General features: G+C 42.4%; 1 protein-coding gene across 1 annotated transcript in view; it reads left to right on the forward strand.

Moving 5' to 3' along the window:
* The first annotated feature begins 1,178 nt into the window (after positions 1 to 1,178).
* Positions 1,179 to 26,020, forward strand: part of SYNJ2 (synaptojanin 2) — a 65,881-nt gene continuing 41,039 nt past the window's right edge. The window contains exons 1-4 of the mRNA XM_066315533.1: positions 1,179 to 1,357; positions 10,588 to 10,674; positions 18,791 to 19,061; positions 21,466 to 21,691. Of these exons, the coding sequence (XP_066171630.1) occupies positions 1,237 to 1,357; positions 10,588 to 10,674; positions 18,791 to 19,061; positions 21,466 to 21,691 (705 nt within the window). The 5' untranslated portion in view covers positions 1,179 to 1,236. The remainder of the gene's footprint in view (positions 1,358 to 10,587; positions 10,675 to 18,790; positions 19,062 to 21,465; positions 21,692 to 26,020) is intronic.

A 26,020-nucleotide genomic window follows, 5' to 3' on the forward strand; every position in this document is an offset into this window, starting at 1 on the left:
CGCACTTTGCATCTTGATCCAAGTTATAATTCGTGATGCTAGAAAACTAAATTCTGCTTGGTTTACCCCTGTACGAATAGGACTACATTTTCTGCTAGAGGCTACAGCGAGTTTTTCTCTCATCCGAACACACTGGCGTACCTGTGCCTACCTCAATCCACCCCGCCTGGGTGAACTCCGGGGGAAAAAAGCACTCACTCCACACAGACTCACCAGGGAACTGCGATGGGAACCCTGCAACAGCAGAACACGTGCACTGCGCCCTTCCCTGAAACTCTTTACACCGCGGGACAGCGCACAGCGGGAAAGCAGCCCCGAGGGGAGCTCCTGCCAGCGGGGCGCGGCGCCGGGAGCCCGGGCGGCCGCCCCCGCAGCGAGCGGGAGGGAGCGCGGCTTCTCCCCGGGCAGCCGCCGCGCCGGCCGGGAACGACTCCGGCGCCTCAGGGCGCTGCTGCTGGGCCGCCCGCGCTGCCGGCGGCTCGACGGCGACCTTCGCCAGCCGCGGGGGTGGGGAGCGGCACCGCCGGCCGGGAACAGCCCGCCCGGGAACAGCCCGCCCGGGAACAGCCCGCCGGGAACAGCCCGCCCGGGAACAGCCCGCCGGGCCGGGAACAGCCCGCCGGGCCGGGAACAGCCGGGCCGGGAACAGCCCGCCGGGAACAGCCGAGCCGGGAACAGCCCGCCGGGCCGGGAACAGCCGGGCCGGGAACAGCCCGCCGGGAGCAGCCCGCCGGGCCGGGCCCGCAGCGCTGCCGGGTTCGGCGGCCGCCGCTCCTCCCCTCAGCCGCGGGCAGGGCGGGGGCAGCGCCCCGCCGGCGGCTTCTACCTGTCCCGGAGGAGGAGGAGCCGCAGCCGCGGAGCCAGAGGGACAAAGTTGACTGTGGAAAGTTTACCGCGGGTGGGCAGAGAAGGGCGGAGAGCAAAGGGGAAGGTCGCTCCCGCCCCGCCGGCCGCAGCCGGGGCTCCCCGAGGAGGCGGACGCAGCGGCGGGTCCGCCCGCGGGGGACGCTCCGCTTCCTTCGCCCTGCGGAGGCACTCGGAGGCCTGCCGAGGTGACCGGAGAGCGGCAGCGGGGCACGGCCGCCCTCCTGGCCCGCCTCCCTGCGAGAAGCGGCCGGGACCGGGGCCGGGCGCCTGGAGGAGCTCCCGCGGGGGCCCCCGAGCGCCCGACGACAAGGAAGCTCCTTCGCCTCCGCCGGGACCCCTGCGCCCTCCTCCCCGCGGCCGGCGGCTCCCATGGCTCTGAGCAAAGGGCTGCGGCTGCTCTGGAAGCAGGAGCCGGGGCCGAGCGCCCTGCTGGAGGCTCGCAGCCGCCAGGACTGCCTGTTGCTGGAGGCCGGCACCGTGGCGGCGCTCAGTAAGTGCCTGGGGCCCGTGGGAGCGCGGAGCTGGCGTGTCCGTGGGTGCGCGCCTCTGCTGTGGAGGGACGCTGGGGTGCGACGGCAGCGGGCGATGCCCAGGAGCATTGGGGCACTTTCCTCTGTGCCATGGAGTGAGGAAGGGGAGCCCGCAGACTCACGTCCAGTGGGATGCTGGCTGCGGAGAGCGCCTCGCCTCACTTACACCTCACCGCCCTCAGGCTCGGCCACTTGTTGGCGCATTTGGGTGACCCCCGGTAAGTGCCGTGCCCGGAGGGTTGGCCAGCATCTCCTCCTGATCCGTGTCCCATCGCTGCTCTGGGTGGCTTTAGCGTCCTCACCAGCAGCCGGGGTAGGAGAAGCAGGATCGGCCCCCAGGCTGCCTGGTGGCGGTGCGGTCTCGGCACGGGGCACCTTTAATGTACAAGACTTATCCTCCACAGCCTTGACTGCAGAGGAAGGCCCGGGTGAAGGAATGAGGTCCACTGCCTCTTGAGGAAGTTTCTACTCAGCTACATCAGGTGCTAATCACCAGTGAAGACAGCCAGCTCACACCAGAGATGGTTTGGGATGACTGACTTGAGATTTGTCTCCCGTAAAAAAACCCCTGGCCTCTTGCTGTGGTGCCCCTCTGGTCTGAAGGGTATTTGGTTGCTTGAGTGTCTGGCCCTTACTGGAGCAATCTCGTAAACGTGCTCAGGGTTGTCTCACCTTGTGTTTTTGGTACTTGTTACACCTGAATTAATGCAATGCTAATGCTGCTAATGTTGAGACAGACACAGAAAAATGAGGTGACTGGGAATGTAAGGGGCAAAAAGCGCAGTAGGGGAACACATGCTTGTGCTGTGTTCTTATATTGTTGTCTGCGCAATACCTGTGCCTGCAATCGGGCTGCTGTTCACGGTGTTGTAGGAGTCCGTGTTCAAGCAGCGCAAACTGTGGTAGTAACATCTGTGTGTACATTGTGGTTTGTACAATGTCAGTCCCAATGTCACCTCAGGACCTGGGTCCACCCATCTGAGTCTTCCACAATTTACACTGGCAGGACGTGCAGACTAAAATGCTTGATTTTTAGGTGTTGGGGACTTTCGGAATGATGAAAGCCAGAAAGGTCATCAAGGGGCAGCTGATTTTCACAAGAATAGTTCTGATAGTGGGAAAATTTTGACCAGTCATGGAAAAGATGTTATTGCCACACTTGTGGGGATTTTTGTTTGATGTGTTGTTTTATTTTATTTTATTGGAGTTTTATATTGTGCAATATTTTGTGGATTCTGTTTCTTGCTCAATTCTTTGGTAATAGTGGACATAAATGTGTTACATTTTTCTAGAGGGGGTTTTTGTGTCAGTTTTCAGTGAACTGGAAGTGTGAAGTCAGTTAGTACTGAACAGCACTTTACTCACTTTCCTTGATTCTAAAACCTGTTGAAGTTAAAACTCTGTATTGATATCAGCGGGGTTTGGTCTGTATTTTGTTATTCTGATAAAAACCTAAAGCATCTCCACTTCCTAAAGCCAATGTGCATGAATAAAAGGGAGAGTCCAGTATTCATCTAGCCGACCCTGAGCCACCTGTGTGACCAGTGATTGGAAAGATTTGAAATCTCGCTAATTAAAAGAATCATCAACATAGAGTACTTTTTTTTCTCCCTCAGTGTGGCCATCTCCCATTTGTATTGCTGTACCTGAAATGATTTAGTGGTTGGAAAGTTTACCAACCAAAAAGAACCTGGTATTGCTGCTCAGCATCCATCTGAACATGATCCAGCAGTGTGCCCAGGTGAACAAAAAGGCCAATGGCATCCTGGTCTATCTCAAAACAGGAGCATGTCCAGAGAAGGACAATGGAACCAGTGAAGGATCTGGAGCGCAGGTCCTGTGAGGAGCAGGTGAGGGAGCTGGGGTTGTTCAGCCTGGAGAAAAGGAGGTTCAGGTTAAGATAAGGTTCACCTTTATCACTCTCTGCAACTGCCTGGAAGGAGGGTGTAGCCAGGCCTCTTCTCCCTGGTAACTGGAGGCAGGGCATGAGGAAATAGCCTCAACTTGCACCAGGGGAGGTTTAGATTGGCTATTAGGAGAAATTTCTTCGTGGAAAGGATGGTCAGGCATATGGAATCAGACTGCCCAGGGAAGTGGTGGAACGACTGTGCCTGCAAGTGATCCAAAACTGTGTGGATTTGGAATTTGGGAAACACGGTTTAAATGATGAACACAGAGATACTAGTTTAATGATTGGGCTCAATAATTTTAGACATATTTTCTAATCCTAATGATTCTATGATTATAGAATTTATACTGTCTCTCTTAAAATGTGTTAGAAGGATTCTGAAGCAGTTATTTGTGTAGGGTAAAAAGCCTGTTTGCCGTGCCTCTTGGAAGTCCAGTGTCATGTCTTGAGACAGTTCTAACCATGTCTGTGTTGGCATTCAGCCCACTCCATGGTAATAACTTTGTCGTTTTATTTCATTTGATTCCTTTATTCCTTCCTGGGTTGGTTCCTGTATTGTAGGAAAAGCTAGTTTGTCCAGTGGAGCCTGTTCAGATAACTTCTTCTGTTTATGCAGCAGAGGACCAGTAAAGGAGGGAAGACCAGTAGTAGGTATTGTGCTGGTGAATTTAGAAGAATTATGAAGAGGAAGCTTCACAGCAGGGTGGTAACAGAAACAACATTAATTCTGTTTTGTTTGACTTGCCTTTAGGTTGTTGCTAACCATAGAACACAACAGTGGGAGGTTAACATAAACTTTGTGTATGTGTGGTTTCAGACATACTAGTCCTAGGATTGTGTTAGTTTTGGCCTCTCTGTCTAGTTTTCTGTTTCTAAAATAAAGTTCCTTAAAAATTGCATACCTGTGGTGAGGAGGAGTTAGGCAACAGTGCCTTATGCCAACCTCCACACTAAATAAAAGTACATTGGTATACCTGGAGCACTTAAGTTATACAACAGTTTATGTAGTTTTGCAGTTGCACCCTCATGTAAACAGAACTATAGAGAGGAATAATCACAGATGGACAGTGAAGGCCTGAGAACAAATTTTAGACATTTTTCATTTTTTTCCCATAGTTACCAAGTATCTCTGCCCTTGAACAGGCATGACATCTGCACTTGCAGAAAGTTTAATTGCTTCTATAATAATTTTGTACTAGAGGAAACTTAAATGTTGAGTTTAACCTAGTTCAAGTGGCAGAAGGGAGTGGGAATTGTCCTAGAAGAAGTGGTGTTACAAAAAAAAAAATCTGAAAAACCACACACTTGCACAGACACAGTGCCAATACAGGCTGTAAACCTCTGGCAAACTCCTCATTAAAATAAACACTTTCAAATACGTAAGCTAACAATTTGATGCTCTCTTGTGAATGGATGACTTTATACTTTTTCCTCTCTTGATGTGTTATAAAGGTAATGATGACAATTTTAGTTGCAAATTGATTACGTTTCACAATTACCTTACTGCATGCAGAGGTTTAATGCCTGAACAGCATTTGCAACCTTGTTATCAGTAGTGGAAAAATATTGTAAAGATCTCAAATTGCCTGAACGTCAGCAATTTGTAAAATGAGACCACTTGTCCTGGAATGGAAACCTAAACTAAAAAAACTTTTGGAAAAATCAAGAAATCAAAAATCACTGCAGGAAACCTAGTTCCATGTCCCTGAACCCCTTAATCTGTATAGTGGTGTGATATCAACAGAACAGTTTACTGTTCTACGGTAAGTTAAATAGTGTTTTTGAGGATGGGAGTTTGTCTTCTCATGATGTCACTGTAGGGTGGAGGGTAAAAGTCATTGTTTTGAATTGAATGACACATTTTGCTGGAGGCTTTTTTTATTTTTTTTTCTTTTTCTTTGCCACTGGCAATCCTAAAGCTTCAGTTATCTCCAGAAGGATGGATGACAGCCTGAAACAGTTCTTCCAGGAATTCTCTGCACGAGAACATCAGTATATTCTGTGGAAAAAACCTGAAGTCATGAAGGATGAAGAAAAGTTGTCATTGATTTAGAAGTTTTTGCGTAATACAACAGGCAGTATAGGTTCAGATGCTGTTCCTACTTCAAACACAGTACAGTTTCAGTGGTTTGCAGATGAAGTAAACTGCACGAGGTGGTTCTGGACTGCTGTCAAGGCAGTTGTTAAACTAAAGCTACAGTGCTGAAAATATGGTGATTTAACTTTATTATAGCAGGTAGTTTTGGTGAAAAGCTGTCAACAGGAGTGCTCTGCTTTTGAATTTCAGCATAATAATATGTTTTCTCAAAGGCAGAGCCAAAGGGTGCAGAGGTTGGTTTGGTTTTTTTGGGTGGGTTTTTGTTTGTGGTTTTTTTTTTTTTTTTTTTTTAACAAGCTCTTTGATTCTGCAGCTGCTTTTATAAAGGATGTTACATCACCTGTTATGTTAAATCCTAAATGACCCTGGTGTCTGGAAAGCACAGAAGTCCAAAGCTGATACAATGTGTGTTTTTGCAAATATGTCTGAGGTTTTTCCTGACTTTTACCCACAGATCTGGGAAGTTAGCCTTTACTAGAGACAAACTTAAATAGAGTTAAGGTGTGTGTACACTCTGTGGAGGGGCTCTGTGCCTCCTCTGCTGCTTCAGTTTCAGGTGTGTGTGTGTGTGTGTGGTTCTCTGATGCAGCTGAGTGAAATCAGGGTAAAGTCTTCCAAAAGCAGGAAGTAGCAGTTATTTACCTGTGCATCTGTATGTACATGCACTGTTTACAATTAGCTTTGGTTTTGTATTGATGTGAACAATTATGCTGCTGAGTGGGGCGTGGAAGTCAGACACCAATACTTGTGCACAGCACACTGTGAATGTATTTCTGAGCTATCAAAGACAGTGAGCCCTCCAGCATGGCTCATTTCTGCTCTTATGCCAGAATATTCATATAGCTAGCAGAAACTTTTATGAGGTTTTTCTTCTTGTGAAGTTCAGTAGTGTTCAGACTTTTCTGTTTGTGGAAGCAGTTTACAGAGCAGAAGTCCTGCCTTGCTTGGTTGTGATGGCAGTGGGCACTTGCAAGCTGCGGTTTCTCAGGCTGAATTTCACTGCTTTAGACCGTAGGGAAAAGTGTGTGTTGCACTTTCACTGATGTCAAAATGCAAACTGGGTACAGAGAAGAGGGAAGATGTATTTGTGTAAGTGTAGAGTATTGATTACAGGTGTTTTTTTTCTATGCTAGGAGACAAGTAGTGGTTGTGAGGGATGAATTCTTTGTAGCAGTTATGTTTGTAGTGACTGCTGCAAGTTTCTGTGTAAATATGAGTCATATATGGCAGAAACCACATAAATATAATGGCCAAACTTCAGAGCAACCACTTAGGGACTTCCCTTCTATTTCCTTTACTGCCTGCAGCAGCATGGAGCTAGCCAGTAGAAACCTGGTACTTTCATTAATCCATTATTCTTTGTGAATTAATATATTCATATATGTGCATGCAAGTATGCAAACAATCTCTCACTAGGAGCAGATTGCTCTCAATATAGAAAACCAGGGAAATGATCTTTTCAAAATGCCAGTTTTCTGTTTTGTTTGTTGTGTTTTCAACCAGAAATGTATCTTACTAGAAAACTGGTAAATACATTGCTTAATGTTTTAAATATTTGGATTCTCTTAACTGTAACTCTGACCACAGACTTCTTCCCTGCTCTGTATTGCTTGGCCTATATGATGTTTCTGAATACAGTCTGATTTTCATAGTGCCTGTGTAGCTTGGATTGAATGTGAACAGGAATATTTTAGTGGTGAAAGATACTGAAAATACAACAAATACTTGAAATGTGTCTGCAGATGACTGAAGACACAGTTTGGAGGTAATTGTCTAAACTTACACAATACCAGACATTGGACTTATTTCCAGGTAAGATGCTTATTGTAATGTGTATGTGGGAGTTTTGGTATGAAATTTCTGTTTGATTATAGTTTTCCCCTGTTTCTGGGGAAAGTTCACACCTCTTTCTCCCAAATGCTAAATGACACAAATAAAGTCATCCCATGACACCAAACCTATGTTTCTTAAAGTGCTTAGAAATATGCATTAGAAATATGCTTGAGATTACATTTGTATAGCAGTACCTACAGCCAAGCAGGTGTCTATTTCCGAAATACTTCCAAAGGCTGAAAAGCCACAAGGGAGAAACAGAATCCATAACCCCGTCTCAGACTCTTTTTCTTTCTTCAAGAACTTTTCCTTAATTTTTATCTTTAAATTGAAGGTTTTACTGTGTCTGTCCTTAGTGTTGGACTTGGAATTATGGTTCCTTTCTCTACCCTCTGGCTCCAGTCACTGACCTTTCTGGGGCCATATGCTTGAAAGTTGTGCTGATTCTTGCTGAAGTCTGGGGGTTCAGCCTTAAAGGAGGGGTTGAATGAAGGAAACTGCGTATGTCTGGCCAGTTCCTGCTAGCTGGTAAATTGAAATTGCAGCTTTTACAAGCAGGAAGTCACACTTGGTTAAGACATATGGTGTAATGTAGTTGTACGTCTTTTCATGGTGTGGGGTTTTTTGGCTCTGAAATACTGTATGCATGGAAAAGGTTGCTTTTAATTGATTTTATTGCAGCTTAGTTTCATTGAATTATTGTATGTCTCTTGTTTTTCAAGGGTCAAAGGGTTTCATAGAAATTTTTCCCTTTAACTCTCTTGATCCAACAAAGTAGTACATAAGTTTTGTTCTCTGTGTAGCAACACTCTGATTCTGACTCATGTTTCCTAGCACTCCTTGAACGCTCTGTGAGATGGTTTAGGGTTTGATGACAGTCATTTGAGATTTCAGTAAGATTTTGAGATTTATAAATACTTCTATTTAATAACAGAATATGAACCTGGCTTAAGCCCTCTGCAATAATGTCCTTTGTGGAACACTAAGGAGTATAACAGGACAGGAGACTTCAATGTCCATCGGTGTCCTTAGCAAAGGGAATTTACACATACCACGTCCCCAGATGTGGTCCATAGGCATTAAAACATTCTGGCCTATGTGTTTGCATGACCCAGAGACATAGCTGTGTCAGTTTGGCACGTTCCTTTCCTGCTCCTTCCTTCCAGGCAGCTCTGCTGGTGCTGCTGTCCCGACTGATGCTGCTGTGCAGGCACAGGTCCTGACAAGTGGCCTGCCCAGAATGGCAGCATTTCTGTACCAGGACTGGCACAAAACAGCTCTTTGGAGAGGTCCTCTGCCAGGAGCCAGCATGTGTGTGATGCCACTGCCCTGACCTGGGGAACTCCAGCGGGTTCCATACATGCCAGTGGCAAGTACTTCTTGCCAGTAGTGGAATGGGCTGTGTGTTGCCTAATTCCACGCTGAAATAAATTCCATTCTTTTGGATTGTGCTATTACCAGACACTTTTAACAGCCAACTTTCCAACTTGTAATTCTATTTTGAAGAGTATCACCATGCTTTTGAAGTGACTTTTAAAATGCTTTCAGGTTGTGCCTGGCCTGCAGCTTTATGAGCTCCCGCATCTGTTTCAGATCTGAATCTCTTGGTGTTTCTCTTGTTTTAGATTTCTTGCTAAAGTTGGAATATTTGGAGCAAAAATTTTGATTTTCGTTTTCACTTTTTTTTTATTTTAAAGTAGCACAGTTATTTTAATGTAGATCGCTTTTAAAGGAGGAAACAGATTTAAGAAAAAATTGTCTGCATATTGTTGCTGCTCTTTTCTACTTAGTAAAGATGCCATGGAAAGTGAAACATCACCTTTTTTAACCTGTTGGGATTTTTTTAATACTTAAGAAAGCCTTGACAGGGAGGGGTTTTTTTTTGAAGGCTGAAACATTGTTATATCTAAATTTGCTTTGTGAAATTGAGGGTTTTTTTAAGTGCCTGAAAACTGAGCTTGCAGAGTCTCAGCCCTTAAAATATGCCGTTAATGAGTATTTAAATCGTTATTGTCCGGAGATTTTTGTTACCTAATAAAAATCGCTTTATCCTCTGTCTGCTGCTTATGCTTTGCTTCATTGGTGTGTGTGGTATCAATATTTTGCTAGTTTCTCCTGATTTACTCCGAGTTCTAAGAGAGTATGTAAGTTGTGAAACTATGGTGGTAAGAACAAAATTAAGAAAAAAATTAAACAAGTCTTCTTTATTTGTCACAAGTGCAAAAATTTAGATGAATGTGTTTTAATTACTCTTGGGGGTTGCCTCTGTTAAGGAATTTTGCAAGAGAAATTGTCCTTCATTTCTCTTCTACGTGTCAGCAATATGTGGGATATTTATTTGTTTTCTGTGCTCCTCACTGAGCTCCTTGCCTCTTGAGATTTATAAAGAGAAGTCCCTTTCTTTTCTGTCATCCATTGCTAGCAGTTCAGTTTGTCCTTTTTATGCCCAGGGGTTTCAGGTTTTTTTAAAACTGCTGAAGTTAATTAGAAGGAGAAGATTGCATATTATTAGCAAATTTCTGAAAGTTTATCTGTGTTCAAGAAGTAAAAGGACATTTGAGGGTTATAGTCTATTTTCCTCATTTGAGAGATTAACCTTGCTCCTCATTGGGAAATATATACAAAATGCAGACTTACTAATTCAGAAAATATGCTGGTTTTATGTTAAAGTAGCCAGTGACGAGTTTGTTCAGTGGTCTGGCTTAATATCTAAATGTTCAGTATGTGTCCGTTGAAGTTGCTTGTTGCAGAAATGCATAAATATAACACAAGCATCTGACCCTTTATTTAATCAACTAATTCTTACTTCACTAAAATAATTTTAATCCCTCTTGAAATCAACATCTGGTGCAGTGTCTATATCAAATCATGTTATCCTGCATAAAAAAAATCCAGTTCTGTCTGAAATTAGACTGAGAGTCTGGAAGTATAAACTCTGTCTTTTTGTACATGAAGAAAAAATATTTTATTTTAGCTTGTGGCAAGACTGACTGATATTTTTGTTCTTATTTTAGAACAGTGTAAATTTTACACGTGCTCATGTATTTTTTATATTCTGGATCTGATGTGGCAGCTGTATAATAAAATAAAATTATTACTAACAATCAGGTTGATTTGAAAATAAAGTGCTCTTTTTTCTTCTAGGATGGTGTGTGGAGATGTGCATTTCTGTCCCATCATGTCTTAATCTCTATGGTCTTACAGCATTTTAACCCTACCTTTGTACTGTAGTCTTGTTGACTGAGAAAAGTCAAGCTGGCACTGGTTCCTATGCAATAGGAATAATAGCAATTTGAAAATTTTATGAAGACTGGATTACTAAGTTTCCTGCCTTTTTCTTTGTTCCTTAGCTCCAGAAGAAAAGGATGCAATTAAAGGACAGTATGAAAAACTCATGGATGCTTATGGCTGCTTAGGAGAGCTTCAGCTTAAATGTGGTAAGTCACCATCTGTATGACTGAGATTATAAAATGCCCAGACAATGCTAAATGACAATAAGTGGCTAAAGTTGTCTAATTCCTTAAATCGTGAGAGCTAGTTGCACTTTGTCATATACAGTCTGGAAAGGATCTGTTTCTTTTCCTATTTTGGGCCAAACCCGTTATCACTACATGATGGATGGATTTTTTTCTTAGTTTGTTTTGTCTAACATTCTTAGCTGCCTGAAGATAATTGCCATTCTTCTTTCCCTACCACATTTCTCCAAGGCAAGCTATGATTTTCGAATTCTTCTCTCCTTTAAGGCTCATGTTTAGACACTGATTATCATGGTCATCTGAGAGTGCAGTACTACAGATTGCCAGTTCTTGCTGTAATGCCTAATTGCCTTTAATCATTCATATGGATAAGGATTTGCAGAAGAAGGCTGCTGGCTTCAATTATTATAGTTTGAATGTTTATTGTCATTGATGTAAATTTTTGTACCGTTTGGGAATCCTGATTTAGCAAAGGACTTGTTATTACACTGCCTGCAGGAATGTTAATGGAAATAACATGTTTTAAGAAGAGAACTGCAGTGATTGACTTGAAGATAATAGGACCTTACACAGTACTTAAAAATCACTGATTTAGATGCATAAATAAAGAAGCACTGTACACATTGTTCCCAAGCTGTTAAAATGAGCCTTAATTTTCACTTTGAGAAACAACAAGAGGTTTTCCATATAACTTGATGCTGGGTCAAGGAGTCTACCAAAGGCAGTGGTGGTGTGAGGACTGGTGTATTTAGGCCAGTAGATATAATTCTGCCTTTTAATACCCTGCTTACCATTTTGCAGCCTGAGGAACATGACTTGAAATTGACCTGAAGAGGCAGCTGAAGTCTGAAGGATTTTTGTGTCATAATTTAAAGCTGTAGGTCCATCTAGTCTTTTTAAATGAATGTGGACTTCTTGTTTGTTTCTTGTGGAGTTGATTAGACATTTCTCTGGAGATTTATATCAATTTGCTAATGTAATTTAAAATGGAGGGCTCGTGATTAGTTTTTCTTGGCATTGGGTCTGTTTTTCTTCATAGAAGTCTAAGGAATCCTGTTGTGGTAAAGGAATGTAGCTATTGAATTCAATCTCTTCAAGCTACAGATAAGAGCAGTTTTTGTATGCAGTCGGAACCAAATATATCCAATTTTCATTTTCATGTTAAAAGGTGAATGATTTCAAATGGGGTGTGAAATATTCTCAGCCTTCCTTTTTCTCATGTCCTTATTTCTTCTTGAAAAACATATGCTTAACTTCAGTGCTCTGAAAGTGTGAGGTTTTTCCTTTCTGAGCTTTGTCACTGTACCTCTGCCTTGTTCTGGCATAGATTACAAGTTCTGGTACAGGAGTTGCTTTGGAAAGGATGGTTAAAATTCAGTGAAAAGTCAGAGAGTCATACTGTAATGGTAAGTGAAGGTAAGCAAACATTTTCTGCTTCTGAACATGTTTAAAAAAGCAGAGATGCCTGTCTGCTATCTCACTATTCAAGACATAACCCAGGTTTTTGTCACAGTCTGGTTTAGACCTCCCATCTTACATGTTGAGTGAGTTCCCTCCCTTTAGCTGTTGCTCAGGTAAAAGATTAACACTACGAAAGAATTGTGCTGGGTTTGTGCAGCTAGGTTTTGCTAGCAGGAGGGGCTGAAGATGTGCCTTCTCTGAAAAGCTGCTGGAAGCTTCCCCTGTGTCCAGTGCCAGCTGGTTCCAAGACAAATGTGCTGCTGGTCCATGAGCATGAGCTGAACCCATCAGCAGCAGTGGAAGTGCCTCTGGGATAACAGATTTAAGAAGGGGGAAGAAACCTGCCCAGCTGAAGCTGGAGAAGAGCTGAGTTAGAACATGTGAGAGAAAGAGCTCTGCAGACACCAAGGCCGGTGAGGAAGGAGGGGCAGGAGATGCTCCAGGTGCCTGAGCTCAGATTCCCCCACAGCCCATGGAGCAGACCACGGGGCAGCAGCTGTGCCCCTGCAGCCCATGTGGAGGTCCGTGGTGGAGCAGAGATCCACCTGCAGCCCATGGAGGACTGCATGCTGGAGCACGTGGATGCCTGAAGGTGCCTGTGACCCTTTGGGAGGCACACAGTGGAGCAGGCTCCTGGTGGACCCATGGAGAGAGGAGCCCATGCTGGAGCAGGTTTGCTGGCCAGATTTGTGACCCCGTGGGGGACCCACCCTGGAGCAGTTTGTTCCAGAACTGCCCTGTGTGAGGGACCCATGGTGGAGTAGTTCGTGGAGAACTGTAGCCCATGGGAAGGAGTCATGCTGGAGAAGTTCAAGGAGAACTGTCTCCCATGAGAGGGTCTCCATGCTGGAGCAGGGCACGAGTGTGAAGAGTGCTCCCCATGAGGAGTAAGGAGCAGCAGAGACAATGTGTGATGAACTGACCACAGCCCCTATTTCCCATCCCCCTGCACCACTGGGGAAGAGAAAACTGGGAGTAAAGTTAAGCCTGGGAAAAAGGGAGGGGCAGAGGAAGGTGTTTTACTCATTGTCCTGCTCTGTTTTGATTAGCAATGAATAAAACTAATTTCCCCAAGTTAAGTCTGTTTTGCCAATAACTGCTAAATGATCTCTCCCTGCCTTTCTCTCGACCCATAAGCCTTTCATTTTGTTTCCATTTTTTTTTTCTCCCTTGTCCAGCTGAGGAGGGGGGTGACAGAGCAGCTTTGGTGGGCACCTGGCATCCTGCCAGGGGGAGTCAAAAGGCCAGAGGAATGCAATGTAACTTTTTCCTTTTTAGTATAATGTATTTTAGCAGCCACAAACAAAGGCATAATTGGCCAGCTCTTCACTGAGCTTCAGTGGTTGCATAGTCTTTGTTGAGGAGTATCGGCATTTTTTTTTACTGCTGGAAACTTGCAGACCATAAGTGTTAAATTAACCGAGAGTATTTGTGAAAATACATTCCACTGGGATATTAAGAGTATATTTGTAGAGCAGAAGGGGAAATTTTTTGCCAAGACATGAAAGACGTCTCTGAACATTTTAATTAATCTGTAAATATCGCTACTTAGAAATCCAAATAAATCACATTGTATGCCTGCCAAAGTAGATCGTGCTTTTTACAAGAAAGTAGATGAAATATGTGAAACTGACTCACAAAGTTAATGTTTCCCACCAGTAATAACATTCACTTCTATGTACTTATGTCTGTTAACATGACTCACTAAGTTCTGCTTTCTTTTGTGAGATGGATGGCAGCAGAATGAATTGTACAGTGTCTGTGAGCTGTACCTCAGCCAAGGTTTTGCTGCCAAAGAAGATCTAGCAGTGACAAATACATCTTAAGCAAAGTGTTAGAAGAGCTGGCTTTACAGTGTTTTTTTCAGATACTGGGATGTCAGGAAGAGATGCATACATAAGGGGATATTTTAACACCGTCACCACATAGGTTATTTGCTTTAATACAACTGCTGTGTTGGGGGAGGCATTCTGAATTCATTTGATTGTGTATATACTCTCTCACTCTTGTACATATACAGTGTGTAGCTGAAAGGAAAAAATTTCAGAGTCAAAAAGGACAACTAAGTACCAGTCTTCTGTTCTTTTTGCGCATTTCCTAAAAATGCAATTGTGTTTGGAAGAAGGAGGAGCATCTTTGAGACTAGAGTGGTAGTTTGGAAAGTCTTGGCTCTTTTCATAATTCTGCTGTAGATATCCTCAGGAATTTTCAGCTAGATGGTTAGAATGAACTGCTCTGCTGTGTTCTGTTGCTATTTCTGAAGACAGATGAGAGGCAAAATTGGTTTTTAGTGGACTATAGAATGGAGTCGAGTATGTTTGGAGTGGAGATAGAAAAGTCTGAGGGGACATAAGGCAATGGCATGACTGTGATAGAATGGAGAAAGCAAAAATTGGAGAAAATCCATTTTGTAAAGAAAAGGCAGTCTTAAGTGAAATAGTTACAGTTAAGGACAAAATAAGAATTGAATATTGATTCCTTTTCACTGTGGCTCAAAATAGACAACATTGAAATAATTCCGTAAGTTGCAGGGGAAACAATTGCCTTGGGTCATGTAAACAGGTTAAATACAGAAACTGCAGCTTATTATTGTGTAGTGTGACGCACCAGAACTGCATTTCCTGCTCAACTTGGATAAAGGCAGTTGGTTTCACAAGAGCACTTGAAAAAATGGATGGAAATTATTATTGTCTTGTTTCTGTGCTAAATATTCTTCATCCTCTGCCTCTCTTGTGCAACCTAATAAAAGGGTATTCAGCTCATGTCACTGTGAGCAAAACATTTCTTACATTTCTTCAAAAGTGTTTTTTACAGATTGTTGTAGAGATTGATAGCTGTTATGAGGCAAAATAATGATCTTGGTCACAATGCATCAATGCATGAACATTTGTACCCATTTATCTGAGATCAAAGTTTGGTCCATAAGCTTTGAAATAATTTTTTCTTTAGTGCTATATGTGGGTCTTGGTTTTTCATAAATGTGTTCCTATAGAAAGCATGACCAGTAAGGAACACTTCACTTCTTGCCTTAAAATTATTTCAGAGTTCTTTAAAACATTCCAGATTGCATCCCAAGGACAGGAAGACATTTCTACAGTTGTGACCTTCAGTTGCAGTTCTTGCATTCCTAAATCACTTTCATCTATGTGTACAGTTTAGAAAGGCTAATATGAATCAAGATTGTACATTTAACTACTTGGTGTAAGTTAAAGGAAAAAAAAAAAAAAATTTTCCAAGGTGGGGTATGGTAGTCTACAGCTGGTGTGGTTGGTGGTTGGTAGCAAGTGAAACTGACCTGTAGAGGCAACTGCAATCTGAAGGATTTTCATGTCATAGTTTAAAACTGTAGGTCCATCTAGGTGTTGTTGGTAAAGAAGGGAAGACAGGGAAAGCCTTCTCTGTGTGTAGCTGTACAGCTTAGTGGTGAGTAATTTCCTACACCTTAATGGAGACATGACTAAAAGATGAATAGTGGAGCAATGTTTGGCAGCATTAATTCTGCTGTGTGAGGCTCTAAAGGGGTGAAAGGTTGACAGGAGCATGACCTCTGTTCAGAACCCCATGGCTACATCTGTGCTGTGAATAAAAATGGGCAGGACAGAGGTGCAGAGCACTGTCAATAGAATATTGTGATTAGCTTGTCCCCTGTGCCAAGAGGGCACACACATCAGGCAAGGATCTTCCTTCCTCCTGCAGACAGTGCAGTGATAGCCCAGAGCTCATTCCCAAGAACACTGTCCAAATACCACCTGGAATGAAAGTGCTGTCAGAGGATGGGGCTTGAGACTTTTTTCCAAGGTACAGTTAGAGAGATTCATGTTAAGCTGGAGCTGTGGTGTTATAGGGCTTCTGCATTGTCTGTTTTGCAGCATATCCTGAGTGATTAAAGCAAACAAGAGAGGTTAGACCTGGTCTGAAGACCACCTCAGCTCACAGAGCAGCCTTGAGAGGACCAAGTGGCAAAGCTTTGTCATACCATAAATCTTTCTTTTCATCCTTTTTCTCCAGTTTTCTGGGCTGTGAGTGTGAGCTCCTTTGCCAGTCTCTGTTCAAAGATATCATGAAAAGTGTGTGGTGGCTGCTCTGTAATTTGGAGTACTGTAGAGAGACTTTTTCTGTGTATCTAGAACTGTAGAATGGCACGAGTCAGAGAGGGCCTTTATAGACCATCTACTCCCACTGCCCCTGTCATGGCAGGGTTGCTTGAAGCCCCTTCTAACCTGGCCTGGAGCACTTCCCAGGGGTGAGGCACCCACAGGTTCCCTGGAAAACCTGTTCCACTGTTTCACTTCTCTCACTGTAAAAGATGTCTTCCTTGTATTCAATCTAAACTTGCCCTCTTTCAGTAGAAAACTTGCCCCTTGTCCCAACACTACAAGCCCTTGTGAAAAGTCTCCCTCCATCTTTCACTATAGGCCTCCCCTTTAAATATTGAAAGGCTGTAATAAGGTTTTCCCCAAGGTTTCTTTTCTCCAGGCTGAACAATCCTGACTCTTTCATGTGGAGTTACTGCCCAGTGGCAGAAAAGTATCACAGCTTTAGAAAACCAATCTCCTTATACTTCAGGGACAATGCAATACCTTCTTAGGTGTGATTACTTTTTTGAAGCCTATTAGCTAGTGATTTAAGGGAATAGAGATGCTGGATCTTTGAATGTGTAGATGAGTATCCCATTTGGAGGTGAGTGGTTGAGTGGAGGAGGTAGTAAAAAGAATTTATAGTCTCTGGTAAGCAAGAGCAAGTTTCTAGGTAAGCCAAATATTCCTACTCAATGTCCTCTTAAACTAAAGGATTACTCTGTTCAGATCCAGTGATTTTCCACTGGTTACAAGCTCCTCGAAGGAAAGAAGCACAGGTAACAAGCCCTGTATTATTAAGTTTGTGCTCTCTTTGGCTATTTTAATGTTGACTTTCTCATTTGATCTCTTCTGAACCATCTAGATTTCTTAAGGTCATGGAATGCAATGAAAGTATGTGTACCCTTTGTCTCAGCATTGCACTCAGGCAGCTCTCCAAGTCCTTCACTGCTGGTTTTTTGTGACTAACAAAGCTGACTGATATTGAGGCATACTAATGGTGTTTCTATATATTGCTTCCAAAGTCTCGTGAGTGAAGTTTACTTTGAGCTGATCAGTTTTGCATGGTTTCAGCTAAGTCACAGAAGCTTTTAGCTATCCTGAGAGACAGCTAACTCCTCCTAACCCTTTCTGGAAGCTGCAAGGCAGTATTTGGTCAGTTATGAACTCTTGTGGTGATAACTGATGTGTCTCCTACTCTTTATTCTTTATAATTACACAAAGTCATGTGCAAAGGAGGAATAAACTGTCAGTATTTCTAGCCCTCTGCTGTGATATCACAAGCACAGAAGACACTTCTTGAAAGCACTCAAGAAGGAGAACATGGCACAGCATTGTTACAGAAAGAAATGTGATGAACAGAGCTTTTTAGTAAATACCACCTACACTGGCCTTTATACAAAGCTGTAGTCAGCAGAACAGAATGAATAAGATCTAATCTCCCACCTTGTCCTGCCATTCCAGTCCCACATGCCTACACAATTATTCTGGCCCTGCTGAAAACCAGCCCTAACTCTAATTTCTGTAGCTAGCCTGTTATCTGAAAGCAAGGACTCCCCTACTGGTGTTTCAGAAAAAGAACAGTTGTTGTGTGAGAGCTGGTGTGCATTTTCAGACAGTGGGTCACGCTGGAGGGTTGAAAAGTGATCCTAAGTGTTCTCTTTTGCTGTCTGAAGCCATACTGTCCCAGATTGTCACTGTGCCCTTAGCTAATTAACTTGCTCTTGGCAGGTCAGCTGTTGGTTCTGCTGCATTAAATTAATAAATCCTGGCACATTTCCACCTTTTCTTATTTACTGGAGTGAGTAGGATGACATTGTCTCCATTACAAGCCAATTTAAGTGAATCAAACAGTTTGTTTGCAGCAAAACCAGCATTTCCAGAGAAATTGTTCTACTGTTTCTTAATTATCATTTCAGAGAGAACGAACAGAGGTTGAAATGGTTCTGTGTACGAGAGATCTGATTACAGTGATGTTCTCAAGCTCCAAATTTATCTTTTAGTTTTGAGGCCCTGACGTTCAGCTGCTTCATGGTTTCACAGCTATGGCAGCTGTAATTGTTTTAGTAATAACTGAGGTTGTCATTGAATCATGTACATGTTTTAGTGATATAAAAAGCAAAATCTCAAGAATTTGTAATACTGAAATTTTACGAATGTCTGAACATGCCCAGCTTCTGCTGAAGTCAGTAAAGAATCTGCTGTCTATTCTCTAGGACAGTGAAATTGATTTTTTGAGTAGCGTCTCAACAGAACGCACATTGCTCTTCATAAATCAGTGGGGAAAGTACAGTCTAGTGCAGCAAAGGATGTCGATGGATAAGTGCTGTGGAATATTGTGCAGTTGCAGCCATGTATCTGCAGTTAAGAGGAATTCAGAAATGTAAAGAACGTGACCTGCATGCCTGTTGTTCCTGTTTGTTCTCCTGTGAAGCAAAGACGCTGGCCTCTGCTGGAGCCCTGTCGGCGTTGCAAGTGACAGGGCTGATGAGAAACCGTGTCCACCTGGAAATAACCCTTTTGTAAATGTCATTTTCTAGGTAACACTCGGCTGCACTTCCTGGTCCTGGTGACAGGCTGCACGTCGGTGGGAAAAATCCTGGACGCTGAAGTTTACAAAATTACTGCAACAGATTTCTGTCCTCTCCAGGAAGAAACCAAGGAGGATGAGCGTGTTACTGCCTTGAAGAAAATACTGAACTCTGGGATGTTCTATTTCTCCTGGCCTAATGCAGGCTCAAACTTTGACCTGACTGTGCGGGCTCAGAAGCAGGGTGATAACAGCTATCAGTCTGGTAACTCGTTCTTCTGGTTAGTACTGCATGTTATACCCGAGTCTTCTGTTGTCCCCACCTGTATCTCTTTGGTCAGACATTCTCAGAGGGAAGTGAGCAAGTGCATTTCAAGTACATCTCCTTTCATTTCATTGACAAGTCCTTTTACAGGGCAGGTGGCTTTAATCAATTAATGGTAACTTGTGTTTAATTAAAATGCATCTGATGGTGAAGTGCAATTATAAAATGACATTTTATGCTTCAGAGAGGTGAAATACAAGATATGTCTTGCTCACACTACTGAAACATGTCTCTATATGTCATGAATAGTTCCCCTGCTGTCCTTTTTAATAGTTTTCTTTAAAGTTATCTAATAGAAACCTGTGCTTGAACTGTTCATAAATCCCATCATTTGCACTGAAGTATCTGTTATTTTTTAAAAGTATGTGTTTAAAGTCTGTAGTTCATTGTTTCTGTAATGTGCCCTAGTTTTTTATGTTGAAAACATCAATATTAATATGTTTACAGCTCAGTGCAAACATAAGTTGCACAAAAAAAACCTCCCGTGATGCACTGTTCTGTGATTTTTACTTTCTTGTGCTTATAAAGCAAAGAAAAATTATATCATGTTGTACTGAGTATTGGTTGAGGGGAAAGGAGAAAACACAATGCTGGGTTGATGTTATTCAGTTTGTTTGCTTTGCGATTTTTGGCATAATGCTTGCATTTCTATACCCACCCCACCCCCTGCTCCCTTCTTTTTAAACAAAAAGATAGTCACACAGCAAGCATAGCTGTTCTGAAAGTAAATGAGGGTTTGGTGTAGGTGGAAAATAACTGGCAGGGTTAAATGTGGATGTGCTGCAAGAATGTGCAGTGAGGCTTGTGGCCCAAAGTATCTGAATAATAAATAAGCAAAAAAGTCCATAATGGGTGATAAATTAACATGAGAGAGCAGTTCAGTTAGGCTAAATAATCTTTCCAGCTATGATGTGATTTTGACTGGTAAGATCTAGTGGTTTGAGTTTAAAACTGAAGAAAGATACATAATAAATACTTGCTTTCAACTGTGCTAATGATGCATCCCTCTCCGAAAGCTCACTGAGCATTCTCAAGTCAGGCACATGGCAGAAATGGGTTGTGTTCCAGTGATGAGACTGCTAAGATGGCAATATCCCATAATGAAAAACATTTAAGGCAACTCTTTATCCCTCTACTGTCTTTTTGTAACTTTTTCTCTTGGAAGAAAGGTATATTTGAAACTTCCTTCTCTGCCGCTTCTGGCTAATCTAGAAGTAAGTTCTGAAGAGTTTTCATTCTCCAGTGTGTTGTAGAACAGGGAAAAATGGTGACAACATTACATTAAGGGCAAAAGTACTTTAATGTTCTAAAGAAAATTTATCTTGAGGTAGTTAGGTGATATGGGAAATTTCAGACCAAACAACAGATGCTTGAGGAAAGTAAGCAATGAGATAAATAGTTGTACAATGAAAAGTGTAAGATGACCTTAGTTGTAGGCAGCACAAACTGCTTTTCCGCTGAGCTGCAGCAACAACAGAAAAATTCTGCTGGAATTTGCCTGAGTGAGGACTTCTTTGCAAGTAGAACTGTCAGAAAGAGGTGGAACAGACAGCAAAAATTGTTTTAGAGTTGCTTTTTCCATTACATATTTAGATTAAAAGTGTAATAATGGCTTGCACCTTTTTCAGGTAAATGCTGTACTCTAGAAGAACAATTCTTCAGAGATTTCACTCTCTTTACAGATCTTCTATTGAGCCCTGCATGGTCATAAAAGATATTTTTCTGGCCCTCTCATGTGACTACAGGCACATTTTGAAACATGAAATAAAGAAAACCATCATAAGAGAAGAGACTAGCATCATTGTTAACTAGATATTGCAGGTTTCTTGAGTTGTTGACCTTGAAGGTTAGAACAAATGTTCCGCTTCATTTTAGTAGTACTTTTTGCAATGTCTCCAGTGACTCACAGATCCAGTTTCTGCTTGGAATTTTTTTTTCTGAAAATCCTGGTGGATTTTGAACCAGTTCTTCATTCTGTAGAGAATGCTAAGGTCCAGGCAGTACTTTTCCAAAAAACGTAATTAGCTTGCCAGCACTGTAATTTATGAAAAAGATTGCTAGGTATAAATTTCTGGAGCTGAAAGAGGTGAGATTTGCATCTGAATTTATAAGACAGGTCCAAGATATAAAGAGAGCACCTTGGTGGTAGCTCTGTGGTTAAAATTTGCCATGTTCAGTTCAGTGTAGTAATTCACAAGGGGTTCTTCCTGATATTTCCTCGGTTTGGATAGAGATAAGGTACAGCAGAAAAAGAGTCATAAAACATTAATTGATTAAATTAGTGATTGTTGTCAGGTGGCACACATGCCCGTCAGTTTGTTTTACTCAGTAATGTGTCTGTATGTTATTGAACCTTTCAGGAACCAGCTATTGCATGTACCCTTCAAACACTACCAGGTGAACTGCTCTGACTGGCTGCTGAAAGTGGTCTGTGGGATCGTGGACATTCGCACTGTTTATGCTTCCCACAAGAAGGCAAAAGCCTGCCTCATCTCCCGCATCAGCTGTGAGCGGGCTGGGGTCCGCTTCCATGTCCGAGGGGTCAACGATGATGGACACGTGTCCAACTTTGTTGAGACAGAGCAGGTGAGTGCATGTATCCAATGGCTTTGCATAATTTAGTCCACTTGTGTTTAATTGGGGCAGAATTTTCAACGAGAATTGAAGGAGCTCAGCAAGTGTACTTTTTAAAGAATATTTAAAATGTTATTGCATGGCAGATCTGTTCTTGTCCATTAAGGATTTCCTTGCAATCTGCTCTTTTTCTCTGTTTCTGACTTTTTCATTCATATGGTTTTTACTAATGCTTTTAATTTTTTTCCTGAGTATGAAAGTCTGGCCATTTGATACTGTAGTGAAATGTAGACATGGGGTTTTACACCATTCCGGAAGGTGTCTAGTATAGGTGCTGGGACCTCATCTTCGCATAGTAAAGTTCCCTGTCAGATCATCTTTCTCTAGTAAAGAAAATGTTGAAAAAATAACAGCTCCTCAGAGTCAGGCAAATTCCAGTTCAACTAATTTTGGAGGAGACTGTTATTATATTCCCCAGTGGTTTGTGGGGAATTCTCTCCAGTGTGAAGTGGTATGACAGTTTTTGTACGTACATGGTAAAAGCCTCATTTCCAGCTGATGCTGAGACAAATTATGTGTGTGAGATGCATTCAGCAGGTTCCCTTGATTGGCACAGCCAAACAAAACAACAGAGTCACTTGGTTTTATTGCGCATAGTTTAGCTTGCTGCCTCGAAAGTCAGTAAAAAGCACTGGACCATGGAGAATGTGGAGTCTTCTGTGCCAGCTGAAGTGAGTGCTTTCTTACTCAAGTACAATCACCTTTTCCTTTTTGAACTGAAGTAGTAATTACTAGCAGTCAGATCCATCATATAGAAATGGATCGCTGTTTAAACGGAATAGACAAATGCCTGGTAGTTTTCAACGAAGAACAGGGATTTGCTCCTAAAATTGGGTTTGCATCTTCTGGGCATATCTACAAAGCTGCTATGTGGCATAGATTACATGTGTATGTGTCTGTATATGTAGGTGTATATACAATGAAAGTAGATTCCTTATGTGATGCTCATAAGGGGAGCATGAAACAGTGAGGGCAGCATAGAGATACTTGAGCTGTGTCATTGAACGCCTGTGCCTGGTGGCTGAGGTAAGCACCCTCTCCCAAAGGAGCCCGCACTTTTGTGGGCTGGTACCACTAGTATTTCCTCACAGGGATGTGTGAATGTAACAGCTCTCACCCAGTGAGCTCATTCCTGTTAACCCACTGCATGAGCCAGGCATGCCTTCAGGCACCTGTTTCACCGAAATCCAGCCATGTTTGAGTGCTTTCCAGATTTCCTCCGAGATGTTGCTTTCTTAAGACAGCTTTAACCTTTTCACCTGGTTCTGCCTAAAGACCCCTGTAAAGCTGCCTTAGATTTGACAGTGCTTTGATCCTCAGGAGGATGCCTGAAGGAGTTGCAGACTGGTATTCCCCAGCCTGCTGATGAGGTTTGATTCCCAAGACATGCTCAAAGCATGCACAATGTTACACTTGTGAGTTTCTGTCCAGTGGTGAGAGTTCTCTTTGGGGATGTGGGTGACTTTTTGCTCATGTCCCTCCTTTTCCTGGTTTGCCTGCATTTTCAGTGAGGCTGACAGCTTTCCACTCAGTTTCCAGGCTCCCACAAATTCTGCTTGTTGAATGTGAAGTTCTTCCCCTGCAGTGCTTCAGTCTCTAATGTCAGCCTCCAAATTCTCTGCTAATAATTCTCTTGTGTGCCACTGCTCCAAAGCAATTGCAAGTTAAGTCTTGCAACATCTAGACCTTTCTAGAAAGTCTGTCTGTGCATTGGGAGATACAGCTATGTCTGCTTACTGAAGAGGGGAATTTTCGCCTGGAACCTGGGAACAGAGGACAGGAGATCTGCCATTTTAAGTGATACCTGGTGCATTCTGCTATTTTAGTTGAGTATCTTCTTATGAATATTAGTGCAAAGCGTTAATCCTGTTGCTCAGGATTTGAAGAATGTTCTCTTGCTAAAATGCAGGGGAAAGAAAATGTTAGAAAGGGTTGTCAGCTTTTTTTCGGTGAGTCTCACATTTGTGGTGCTGCACTTAGCATTTGACTTATTATGGGAAATACTTTGGCTATCCTGCATACTGGGTGGGTCAGAAGTAACTCATTTTATTTTGTTGTATTCCTGGAGTACATCATGTTACAAATGATTAGCATGAAAAATAAGGTGGCCTTTGCATTCCAGCAAAACCCTGAGGATTGGCTCCTGGTGAGTGGCAAAACAGTACTTGACTGCTAATGCTTCCCTTAGCTGGGTTTGGGTCAGGCTCTTCATGGAAATTGCTGTGCTTTGTTCCCATTCAGCCAGATGCTGAAGTGGGAGGCTTTTGAGTGTTTTTTCAACTGGGCAAGCAAAAGTGCAAGAGTGAAATGGTTTTAGGGTGAAAGGTTTGAGTGGGTTCAAAATTATAGCAAGACTTTGCAGTTTGAAAGGGTTGTGTGTTTTTGTTTGATTTCTAAAACCAAAGAAAACAAGAAAAAGAAGGTTGCTGTTATTACTAATAGTGCTAAACACTTGTTTTATACCAAGCTGCATGTCCTAAGAAAGCCAAGTTGGACTAACCACTAGGATGCCTGAGATCCAGTTCAAGCTGGCATCCCCTTGCCACTAGGAAGGAAGAATCCAAGAATAAACTCTCTCCTACTTCCATAGTAAAAGACTGACTAATCTCCTATGAGGTAATATCTTGGCTGAATAACATTATATTTCCATTTGCTGCAGCCTGTACAGTATAATGGCATGCTGGCTATGTGCTTGCGTGGATAAATAGCACCCTAGGATTCTGAAAAAACCCAAGGACTTTCCTCCTCTTTGTAGGAATTGCTTCAAACATTTTTCTGTTTTTAGAAGAGAGAGAAACAATTAATCTTATCTCCAGGCAGCTCTTTTATGCATAGATGGTATGCTTTTGTCTCCCACTGAGTTAGCCTTGTGGCATTTCAGCTCTGCAATGAGTCATTTTTTTGTGGGCTCACTTAGCTGTGACTCAGTGTTTGAGAAGGGAGAAAAATAAAATATCTTCACTTTTTCTATTAAAAAAAACAAAAAAGGAAGACATTCTAGTTTATCTTTAAGCTTTTTTGATCGTTTGGCTTGTGTCTTTATAAAGAAAGAAGAAAGAAAATATTATAGGAAACACTAAGGAAAAACAAAATGAAGGGAAAGGAGGGTAATCCCTTCAATGTATACTTTCAGATGTGCTGACAAATATTTTGTGATGGGATGGTAACCCTTTCTACTTGCAGTGTTTGCAGTATTGCAGATAATTCTCAAGTAACTTTTAAATCAGTCTCTGTTTCTCAGTTGTAGCTTAAATGTTTCCCTTCACCTTTTCTTCCTCCCCAGTAATCCTTTGAAGTTGAGACTGTGTTGCATTTTTGTAATTCTTTTCTTCTGATAGCTTTGAGGAACTAAAAATGCTTTCTTCATTTAGTTTGTGTGCCTCTTACTGTTTATATTTCATCTCTTCTCCCAGTTTTCCTCCAAAGAGTTATGCTAAAATCTTAGTATGTGGATTACATGGAACAATTTTAACTAACCAAAGACAAATAAATGTTTTCAGTTTTTTCCCTTTCATGGAATTGTTCAGTAAAGAAAATTGAAGCCTTGAGAAACCATTAAAAGGAAATACCGTGAATTTGAATTAACCTTCCCTTTGTTCCAATTTCAGAAAAAGATGTCAGGCATGGATTAAGGAAAATTATCGCTATTTCACAATACCTCCTAGACTGTGTTGGATAGCTCTCCAGGAGAGGAATGGATGCAATCATGTGGTTGATTTAATTTCTGGATCAAGTTTTAGTATGACCTCAGGCACGGCAGAAAGGAATATTTTGGCAAATATATCCTTGAGTCCCATGGTCTGAGCAAAAGGGACTCACAGAGAGGTATGTTTAGGCCATCTGCTGTACATACTCTTTGTGAGGCAGAGCTGGGAATCCCCAAATAAGCCATCTGAGTACTCATTTCATCAGGGACTGTGTCTCTGTGTACCCCTTCAGTCTGCAATGAATTCTGCTGTTTAAAGTTGTGACCAGATGATAATTTGTTTCTAATGAAACTGAATGATGGAGATTAGTGAATAAATTATTCCAAGCAATAAATGGGCACATCATGCTGGGATTAGAACACCAGTGGGTTGGCACAGATTCTTGCGCAGAAGCTTTCTAGCAGTACCTGTGCATGAAGCTTTTTTACCAGGAAAGATCCCTGGATCACATGGGCAAGGTCTGGCCCTATGTAACAGAGGAAAATGACTGAAAGATGTCCAGTTTAACTGTCAGTACTATCACCCTTGATCCTGAATTGGAGAAAGAGACCACAAAGAGAGTCTAAGACCACAG

The sequence above is a fragment of the Sylvia atricapilla genome, chromosome 3, assembly GCF_009819655.1.
Source record: "Sylvia atricapilla isolate bSylAtr1 chromosome 3, bSylAtr1.pri, whole genome shotgun sequence".
Classification (NCBI taxonomy): Eukaryota; Metazoa; Chordata; class Aves; order Passeriformes; family Sylviidae; genus Sylvia; species Sylvia atricapilla.